At 46.2% G+C, this 9,959-nt stretch overlaps 2 protein-coding genes across 2 annotated transcripts in view; both read left to right on the top strand.

The window, feature by feature from the left end:
* Positions 1 to 9,959, top strand: part of LOC109516315 (microtubule-actin cross-linking factor 1-like) — a 137,177-nt gene that overhangs the window by 74,109 nt on the left and 53,109 nt on the right. Inside the window, exons 44-57 of the mRNA XM_019870778.1 lie at positions 35 to 1,552; positions 1,634 to 1,789; positions 2,013 to 2,260; positions 2,386 to 2,497; positions 2,617 to 2,883; positions 3,868 to 4,014; positions 4,404 to 5,921; positions 6,003 to 6,158; positions 6,382 to 6,597; positions 6,720 to 6,866; positions 6,971 to 7,237; positions 8,377 to 8,532; positions 8,629 to 8,862; positions 9,367 to 9,522. Of these exons, the coding sequence (XP_019726337.1) occupies positions 35 to 1,552; positions 1,634 to 1,789; positions 2,013 to 2,260; positions 2,386 to 2,497; positions 2,617 to 2,883; positions 3,868 to 4,014; positions 4,404 to 5,921; positions 6,003 to 6,158; positions 6,382 to 6,597; positions 6,720 to 6,866; positions 6,971 to 7,237; positions 8,377 to 8,532; positions 8,629 to 8,862; positions 9,367 to 9,522 (5,298 nt within the window). The remainder of the gene's footprint in view (positions 1 to 34; positions 1,553 to 1,633; positions 1,790 to 2,012; positions 2,261 to 2,385; positions 2,498 to 2,616; positions 2,884 to 3,867; positions 4,015 to 4,403; positions 5,922 to 6,002; positions 6,159 to 6,381; positions 6,598 to 6,719; positions 6,867 to 6,970; positions 7,238 to 8,376; positions 8,533 to 8,628; positions 8,863 to 9,366; positions 9,523 to 9,959) is intronic.
* Positions 2,364 to 3,862, top strand: LOC109516339 (microtubule-actin cross-linking factor 1, isoforms 1/2/3/5-like). Its single transcript, XM_019870808.1, has 3 exons — positions 2,364 to 2,497; positions 2,617 to 2,883; positions 3,738 to 3,862. Exons 1-3 carry the CDS (start codon positions 2,390 to 2,392, stop codon positions 3,840 to 3,842), a joined length of 480 nt encoding a protein of 159 aa, XP_019726367.1. The 5' UTR covers positions 2,364 to 2,389; the 3' UTR covers positions 3,843 to 3,862.

The raw sequence follows: 9,959 nt of genomic DNA, 5'->3' as shown, positions 1-9,959 counted from the left end.
TGCCTTGCAGCAGCCAGAACTGCTACTGAAGAAGGCAGTGCGGCAAATTGATGGGACAGAAAGGATTCCTCAACCCGCGGCTGCAGACAAATCACGAGTAAGTCAGCAGAGCACAGATGGGCAAAAAGGTGCCACACCTGAAAGTTGGCTTCGAGAATCAATTCAAGCGCACGACATGTTTATTGAGAACGATGACGCTGATGTTGATAAAAGTGTGAAGGAAAAGGATGGACAAATGTCAGGTAGGAAACTGGAAAAGTTGCACTCTAGATTGGGTGATGAGAGAAGTACGTTGGCCCAGATCACAGATGGTTCATCAAGTGAGCCCCTAAGAACACGCAACAAGGAAAGCAGGATGGGCGATGTCGAGAGGAACGATGCCGAAAGAGAGAAAACTTTGAGCTTTGAAAAAGAGGATTCTTTAGTCACGGAAAAGGAAGAACCGCTATTTGAGTCTTTGGCTAAAGAAAGTAAAACCAAGAAAAAGAAGAGGAGTAAAAAGAAGGCAAAGGTAGCAGAGGAAGACGATAAAACACAGCAACCAGAAATCAAACTTGGACCTGAAACCTGTCAGCCAGAGAAAGCATCGTCGAGTCACGGCAAGACATTGGGCGCTCTTCAAGAGGACAACACTGAATCACAGAAAGAACCAGATGCTGAACCTCATGTGGTAAAACGACACCAAAATGAGGAAACTGACCATGGGAATGTTAGAGCCCCATCATTGGATAGCACTGACAAGAAGAGGATGCAGCGGAAACATGAAGCCGAAGACCCTCAGTCGAGCCCGAAGCAACTACAACAATCAATCAGCAGTCAAGTGGTGATCGGAAATAGCAAGCAGGAGGTAACTTCAAAAGCGGGTATGTTGGCTGAACAGAAGGCCACCATGAAACTGAAAACGAGAGAGAGCGACGTCAAGAAGGTGTTTGAGGCTGGCGTCAGCGAAAGGAAGGCTGCTGAGGAAGTTGGGAAGAGGGAGACCACAGAGACAGAAGCGTATCTCAAGAGTGGTGACAAGAGCGAGGAGCAGGACAAACTAGAACCGGCAGTTGCCAAAGTGAATGCGAGTGTTTCTATATATGAGAGCTTCAAGAAGGAGCAGCTTCCAACTGCCAAGCCCGCAGAGAGTAAGCGAAGTAAGAAGTTCAAGCGTTTCAAAGCTCAACCTTCCGAATCACACGCAGATCAGAAATACCCAGAGGAACCGAAGCGTGGCTCTCTTGAAGAAAAGCCTTCAGACAAGACGAAAGTTGGTGATTCTTGCGAGGAACTCGCAAGACAACCGCATCATCATCCCGAGGCCCAGTCTGGTGCTTGCGGCACAGGAGCAGAAGTAGAGAAGAAAGAGCGTCTACCACACAACGTTACTACTACCAGAGGTCTTGAAGTGAAGTCTCCAAAAACCGCCCCCCTCCTCTCAGAAGAGGTGTCAGCTGACTCAGGATCAACAGGACCTCCCGAGTCACTTCCAGCTTTTGCCAGTCAAGGAGCAGCAGATGATGAAGAAGTGATGTTAAGTGAAGATGAAGTGGAATCCACTTCTGGCAAGGTATTTAGCAGCAAACAATACATCTCAAATTCTCCTATATATTGTTGCATAAATGTATCCATTTTTGTTCTGTTCCCAAAGTCATCACGAGTGCATCAGGAGTGCTTAGAGAGCAACCAAAGGATCATAGCGCTTGTCTCCATGGTCAGACACCTGGAAGTCAGACTCAAGCAGCAGCAGCAGCAGTCGGGTGGACGCAGTCTCGTCGCCTTGGATGACATCATCAGGCAGGAACAGGTCAGACATCAGTTCCACAATACTATCGCATCGGAAGTGTAGTAATTGGATTTGTATCGTATTGTAATTGGACAAAATCGCAGTGAAGGGTATGTTATCATTATGGGGAGTCGTAGTTGAAGAGAATTGTGTCATAATAGAGTGAATCCTGTACGACGATGATCCAGTATTGTCTTAGCTTTGCACTCTGACGGTCATTTGTTAACTTGCATTTTACTGTCAGGATCTGGAAGTGGAGCTGCGAGAGCTGGAGCCTGAGGTCACCACAGAAGTGAAGGCTGCCCAGATGCTCTTGATGCACCACCCCGGAGATGTTCCTCCACAGCTCCTTATAGCTTTGGAGAAGGACCAGAAGAGCTTGACTCAAGCGTACCAGGCGGCCAAAACACTTTCTGGGGACATGCTGCAAAACCTGCGAGACCGCAGAGATTCATACAAGGTTCAACAAAAAATTATCAGATTTATTTTTTTGTCATGTGTATGTATAAATGTTCAATTAAAAAAAAAACTGGTGGGTTGAGCGCAAACTGGGAACTGATGGAAGTTATCCTCATCTCTCAGGAGGCCATAGAAGCTGAACTGAAATCACTTGGTAGACAAATGGAGGCTCTGCTCTCCTGGGTGAGGGAGACAGAGGCACTTGCAAATGAAGAGAGTGAAACTCTGGATGAAGATGGCCGACTTTTGCATCAGTTGCGTCTTTCCCAGGTAAGGTTCATCATCACGACACTCGGTTTTACTCAGAGTGAACATGTTTTTTTTTTTTGTTTGTTTTTTTTGCGGGGGACACTTGGTGTATTACTTGGCCGTGGTGTCTCCTCTCCAAGGATCTTCAGAGCAGGCTGATGTCCCGCTCTGGCGACGTGGCCCAAGTGGCCTCAGACGTCCAAGTTTTTGTTTCGGAGCGGGCACAGGACCTGGCGCCCCAGCAGAGCAGGTGCCTTCTGGGGCAGCTGCAGCAGCTGCATAGGGCCTTCCACAGTGCGACGGGACAAGCTCGGGCCCGGGCAGCCGCTCAGCGGGAGCATGAGGAGGAATGGCGGCACCAGAAGGAAAGGAGAGCCGACGTCGAGGTCAAGCTGAAGGAGAAACAGGTTTGGAAAATCATCGAGTCGCTTTGGTTGTTTGGCTTTTTCTTATTAACACTGAAAACTGCCGCTTAAAACATTCATAAGCGTTCAACCATCCGTTTTCTATCAAGCTAGTGGTCATTAGGGTGGCGAGTATACTATCTATCTAGTAGTCTATCCCAGGTGACCTACGGCTATAATGCTTGTTGATGATGTCGTTTCTGCCACAGTTAAACCAACTTTAATGACGCGAATCCGCTCCTTAAGTTACCAATTCTCACCACCAGGGCAGCAAATAAACTACACTTCTCACAAGTATCGCAAATACTGGGAGAAAACAGGCAAGTCGTGCTAACTGCTAAGCCTACATGACATTTAGAATACCGAAACACCGGAAGAATAAGTGCGTAGGTGGTACAGTACACTTTGAAGAGAAGGCTGGCTGGAACAGTCATGAAATTAAGAACAATAACTGATTATCGAGAGAAAATGATGCAACTACAAATTAGGCACAGCACACATGACCGTAAACTGAAAAAGCTCAATTTTGGGTGTCTGCACAATGTACGTTTTCAAAATTACATTGTCATTTTTTGGGGGGATCAATTTGGCTTTGGCTTGGGGATTATGTGACTAGTTTAGAAATACCTGAAGTTTCGTTTTTGTTCCCAGTGCTCAAATGAAGGTCCCTAAAGTCATCATTGGTGGAGTTTGCTTTAGGATGAGTGTGGCTAAATTGTAATGATATTCTTTCCCGCTCTCCTCTCATATCATCGACTCACTCGCCAGCTAACGTTCAGTCTCATGTCACAAGTGTTTCTCCCCCAAGCATGATGTGCTTCACCCGTGTTATTAACATGTTTGCCTTGCTCTTGCAGATGGCCGCTGACAGGAGCCACTTGCGTTGCCGCGGTAACGGCTTCCTCACACCATTTTTGTCTTCACCCTGCGCTTATTTATGTGTGATGGGGGGAAACTTCTAAAAATAAAGATTTTTTTTTTTGGAAGGATGATAAAAAAGAACGAGTTCAAACAAGTGAGGAGGAAACTAGTGTGCAGTATGTCGCAGAAGCCAATGATGGTGAAAGAGAGAATATTTGCATTGAAACCGAGGCTCTTTGTGCCTTGCAGCAGCCAGAACTGCTACTGAAGAAGGCAGTGCGGCAAATTGATGGGACAGAAAGGATTCCTCAACCCGCGGCTGCAGACAAATCACGAGTAAGTCAGCAGAGCACAGATGGGCAAAAAGGTGCCACACCTGAAAGTTGGCTTCGAGAATCAATTCAAGCGCACGACATGTTTATTGAGAACTAAAGGTGCAAAATCTCAAGTAGCCTTTCTTCCGGAGTTGTATACTGCAAAATTTAGATTTTTACCATATAGCTAAGGTCTTAGTGCGTGTCTCTTTCCAGGAAGTGCAGAAGGACCTCCAGACCCGATCGGAGGAAGTGGCCGAGGCCATCCGCTCTGTGGAGGACTTGCTGGCCGAGCAAGGGGAAAATTTGAGTGCTGCCTTGCAGCAGCCAGAACTGCTACTGAAGAAGGCAGTGCGGCAAATTGATGGGACAGAAAGGATTCCTCAACCCGCGGCTGCAGACAAATCACGAGTAAGTCAGCAGAGCACAGATGGGCAAAAAGGTGCCACACCTGAAAGTTGGCTTCGAGAATCAATTCAAGCGCACGACATGTTTATTGAGAACGATGACGCTGATGTTGATAAAAGTGTGAAGGAAAAGGATGGACAAATGTCAGGTAGGAAACTGGAAAAGTTGCACTCTAGATTGGGTGATGAGAGAAGTACGTTGGCCCAGATCACAGATGGTTCATCAAGTGAGCCCCTAAGAACACGCAACAAGGAAAGCAGGATGGGCGATGTCGAGAGGAACGATGCCGAAAGAGAGAAAACTTTGAGCTTTGAAAAAGAGGATTCTTTAGTCACGGAAAAGGAAGAACCGCTATTTGAGTCTTTGGCTAAAGAAAGTAAAACCAAGAAAAAGAAGAGGAGTAAAAAGAAGGCAAAGGTAGCAGAGGAAGACGATAAAACACAGCAACCAGAAATCAAACTTGGACCTGAAACCTGTCAGCCAGAGAAAGCATCGTCGAGTCACGGCAAGACATTGGGCGCTCTTCAAGAGGACAACACTGAATCACAGAAAGAACCAGATGCTGAACCTCATGTGGTAAAACGACACCAAAATGAGGAAACTGACCATGGGAATGTTAGAGCCCCATCATTGGATAGCACTGACAAGAAGAGGATGCAGCGGAAACATGAAGCCGAAGACCCTCAGTCGAGCCCGAAGCAACTACAACAATCAATCAGCAGTCAAGTGGTGATCGGAAATAGCAAGCAGGAGGTAACTTCAAAAGCGGGTATGTTGGCTGAACAGAAGGCCACCATGAAACTGAAAACGAGAGAGAGCGACGTCAAGAAGGTGTTTGAGGCTGGCGTCAGCGAAAGGAAGGCTGCTGAGGAAGTTGGGAAGAGGGAGACCACAGAGACAGAAGCGTATCTCAAGAGTGGTGACAAGAGCGAGGAGCAGGACAAACTAGAACCGGCAGTTGCCAAAGTGAATGCGAGTGTTTCTATATATGAGAGCTTCAAGAAGGAGCAGCTTCCAACTGCCAAGCCCGCAGAGAGTAAGCGAAGTAAGAAGTTCAAGCGTTTCAAAGCTCAACCTTCCGAATCACACGCAGATCAGAAATACCCAGAGGAACCGAAGCGTGGCTCTCTTGAAGAAAAGCCTTCAGACAAGACGAAAGTTGGTGATTCTTGCGAGGAACTCGCAAGACAACCGCATCATCATCCCGAGGCCCAGTCTGGTGCTTGCGGCACAGGAGCAGAAGTAGAGAAGAAAGAGCGTCTACCACACAACGTTACTACTACCAGAGGTCTTGAAGTGAAGTCTCCAAAAACCGCCCCCCTCCTCTCAGAAGAGGTGTCAGCTGACTCAGGATCAACAGGACCTCCCGAGTCACTTCCAGCTTTTGCCAGTCAAGGAGCAGCAGATGATGAAGAAGTGATGTTAAGTGAAGATGAAGTGGAATCCACTTCTGGCAAGGTATTTAGCAGCAAACAATACATCTCAAATTCTCCTATATATTGTTGCATAAATGTATCCATTTTTGTTCTGTTCCCAAAGTCATCACGAGTGCATCAGGAGTGCTTAGAGAGCAACCAAAGGATCATAGCGCTTGTCTCCATGGTCAGACACCTGGAAGTCAGACTCAAGCAGCAGCAGCAGCAGTCGGGTGGACGCAGTCTCGTCGCCTTGGATGACATCATCAGGCAGGAACAGGTCAGACATCAGTTCCACAATACTATCGCATCGGAAGTGTAGTAATTGGATTTGTATCGTATTGTAATTGGACAAAATCGCAGTGAAGGGTATGTTATCATTATGGGGAGTCGTAGTTGAAGAGAATTGTGTCATAATAGAGTGAATCCTGTACGACGATGATCCAGTATTGTCTTAGCTTTGCACTCTGACGGTCATTTGTTAACTTGCATTTTACTGTCAGGATCTGGAAGTGGAGCTGCGAGAGCTGGAGCCTGAGGTCACCACAGAAGTGAAGGCTGCCCAGATGCTCTTGATGCACCACCCCGGAGATGTTCCTCCACAGCTCCTTATAGCTTTGGAGAAGGACCAGAAGAGCTTGACTCAAGCGTACCAGGCGGCCAAAACACTTTCTGGGGACATGCTGCAAAACCTGCGAGACCGCAGAGATTCATACAAGGTTCAACAAAAAATTATCAGATTTATTTTTTTGTCATGTGTATGTATAAATGTTCAATTAAAAAAAAAACTGGTGGGTTGAGCGCAAACTGGGAACTGATGGAAGTTATCCTCATCTCTCAGGAGGCCATAGAAGCTGAACTGAAATCACTTGGTAGACAAATGGAGGCTCTGCTCTCCTGGGTGAGGGAGACAGAGGCACTTGCAAATGAAGAGAGTGAAACTCTGGATGAAGATGGCCGACTTTTGCATCAGTTGCGTCTTTCCCAGGTAAGGTTCATCAGCACGACACTCTGGTTTTACTCAAGATGTTTTTTTTTTTTTTTGCGGGGGACACTTGGTATATTACTTGGCCGTGGTGTCTCCTCTCCAAGGATCTTCAGAGCAGGCTGATGTCCCGCTCTGGCGACGTGGCCCAAGTGGCCTCAGACGTCCAAGTTTTTGTTTCGGAGCGGGCACAGGACCTGGCGCCCCAGCAGAGCAGGTGCCTTCTGGGGCAGCTGCAGCAGCTGCATAGGGCCTTCCACAGTGCGACGGGACAAGCTCGGGCCCGGGCAGCCGCTCAGCGGGAGCATGAGGAGGAATGGCGGCACCAGAAGGAAAGGAGAGCCGACGTCGAGGTCAAGCTGAAGGAGAAACAGGTTTGGAAAATCATCGAGTCGCTTTGGTTGTTTGGCTTTTTCTTATTAACACTGAAAACTGCCGCTTACAACATTCATAAGCGTTCAACCATCCGTTTTCTATCAAGCTAGTGGTCATTAGGGTGACGAGTATACTATCTATCTAGTAGTCTATCCCAGGTGACCTACGGCTATAATGCTTGTTGATGATGTCGTTTCTGCCACAGTTAAACCAACTTTAATGACGCGAATCCGCTCCTTAAGTTACCAATTCTCACCACCAGGGCACAAATAAACTACACTTCTCACAAGTATCGCAAATACTGGGAGAAAACAGGCAAGTCGTGCTAACTGCTAAGCCTACATGACATTTAGAATACCGAAACACCGGAAGAATAAGTGCGTAGGTGGTACAGTACACTTTGAAGAGAAGGCTGGCTGGAACAGTCATGAAATTAAGAACAATAACTGATTATCGAGAGAAAATGATGCAACTACAAATTAGGCACAGCACACATGACCGTAAACTGAAAAAGCTCAATTTTGGGTGTCTGCACAATGTACGTTTTCAAAATTACATTGTCATTTTTTGGGGGGATCAATTTGGCTTTGGCTTGGGGATTATGTGACTAGTTTAGAAATACCTGAAGTTTCGTTTTTGTTCCCAGTGCTCAAATGAAGGTCCCTAAAGTCATCATTGGTGGAGTTTGCTTTAGGATGAGTGTGGCTAAATTGTAATGATATTCTTTCCCGCTCTCCTCTCATATCATCGACTCACTCGCCAGCTAACGTTCAGTCTCATGTCACAAGTGTTTCTCCCCCAAGCATGATGTGCTTCACCCGTGTTATTAACATGTTTGCCTTGCTCTTGCAGATGGCCGCTGACAGGAGCCACTTGCGTTGCCGCGGTAACGGCTTCCTCACACCATTTTTGTCTTCACCCTGCGCTTATTTATGTGTGATGGGGGGAAACTTCTAAAAATAAAGATTTTTTTTTTTGCTGTTTTTCTTTTTTGATTTGTTATTTTGATGTCATTGTGAGTGTGTATCTGGACACAATATGCTTATAATTTGACACATCACTGGAGCTAATATTCCTTATCAACGAAATGTAAGGACATTTTTGAAACATTTGTATGCGTGGTTCCTCATCTCCTCAGGTGGTCCTGCAACAGAAAGCGGAATGTTCTCACAAACTGGAAGATCTCAGGGCCTGGTTGGCAGGAGCCGCCGCCACTCTGGCAAATCAGAGAGTGGAATCGACAACGGAATCAGATGACGTGAGCGTCCTGCAGGACAGGCAAAAAAAGCTAAAGGTGCAAAATCTCAAGTAGCCTTTCTTCCGGAGTTGTATACTGCAAAATTTAGATTTTTACCATATAGCTAAGGTCTTAGTGCGTGTCTCTTTCCAGGAAGTGCAGAAGGACCTCCAGACCCGATCGGAAGAAGTGGCCGAGGCCATCCGCTCTGTGGAGGACTTGCTGGCCGAGCAAGGGGAAAATTTGAGTGCGGAGGAGCGAGAGGGCCTGCAGGTGGAACTGATGCGGATGAAGGAGCAGTACTCCGCACTGATGGAGGCGGCCAACGCGTCCGTGACTGAGGTGGAAACTACTATCGACGCAACACTGCAGCACAACACACAGAGGGTGAGATGACATACAAATTTGCAATTTTATCACACTTTGCACATATTTAAAACTTATTTAAAAATCACTCAAAACTTATTGAAACATATTTAAAAGTATTCCTTAATGATCAGTCTTTCGCTGACAAAAGTGGGAGACGATCATATAACATCACGTTGAAGAAATGAAGAGACTCGCTTGTACAATTCACCAAATGAGAGCCAAGTGTGTTGTATAAAAAAAAGAAAATTGAGAATTAGTAAATTAATTGTTGTATGTTTAAACACTGAAATGTTCAACCAAACCATCTAATTTTGTCCAACAAAAGTCCCACAACTTAATGCTAACATAAAAAGGAAACCTGGAAAATGAAAGCTTTGGACTGGGAAAAGTAGCACCATCTGGTCAACAAATTAAAAACAAATTGAACGCAAGTACTTTCAAGGATCATAGTTGACAATTCTAAATATTTTTGATGAATGAATATGTTCTGTATTCATTTTTAATCCCCGATTGTCTTGTTAGGCTAAAGCCTTTGAGGAGCTCCAGCAGACCCAGAACCAGATGGACTCCCTGCTGAAGGACTTAACCGCCGCTCACCCATCAGCAGCTCAAGACGTTCCCGACCTGCCTTCCTCGCACCCTGATTCCGCCGTCACATCCCACACGGGGGCGCTGCAGGTCCAGCCATTCTCCATTGCAGTATCTGTTAACATCTTCGCCTCCCAAAAAAAAAAAAAAAAAAGATATTGGGTTTTTGGGTTAATATACCAAATATGTCCACTTATGTGGTATTCTGTGACTCTTCCAGTTTCAGTTATGCAACCTGTTGATGACACGCTAAGCTCAGTGGTGACTTCTGTTTCAGAACATCCTGTTCAGTTTCCACCATTGCCAATAGCAATTGAATTGAATTGCTCATGGCAACAATTGAATGAATTTTCACTCCCTCAGCACAATATGGCTAACAGATTTTGTGAATAACATATCGCTCCATCTTGGCGATTAATGTTGGCTCTTGTGTGATGCAGGCCGAACTTCAGCGACTGCAGGCACAGCAGACCCAGCTTCTCCACATCAGCCAATCAGTTCGCGCGCTGCTGGACCAGCCCGACTTC

The sequence above is a fragment of the Hippocampus comes genome, unplaced genomic scaffold (genome assembly GCF_001891065.2).
Source record: "Hippocampus comes isolate QL1 unplaced genomic scaffold, H_comes_QL1_v1.1 scaffold35, whole genome shotgun sequence".
In the NCBI taxonomy this organism is placed as follows: domain Eukaryota; kingdom Metazoa; phylum Chordata; class Actinopteri; order Syngnathiformes; family Syngnathidae; genus Hippocampus; species Hippocampus comes.
Note: the sequence above shows the minus strand (reverse complement) of the source record. Positions and strands in the feature narration are given on the sequence as shown.

Excerpts from the sequence above, each read along its gene's own strand:
- LOC109516339 (XM_019870808.1), top strand. The coding sequence starts at position 2,390 with ATGGAGGCTCTGCTCTCCTGGGTGAGGGAGACAGAGGCACTTGCAAAT. Across the intron at positions 2,498-2,616 it reads ATCAGTTGCGTCTTTCCCAG|GATCTTCAGAGCAGGCTGAT; the intron begins GTAAGGTTCATC and ends CTCCTCTCCAAG. Across the intron at positions 2,884-3,737 it reads TCAAGCTGAAGGAGAAACAG|ATGGCCGCTGACAGGAGCCA; the intron begins GTTTGGAAAATC and ends TTGCTCTTGCAG.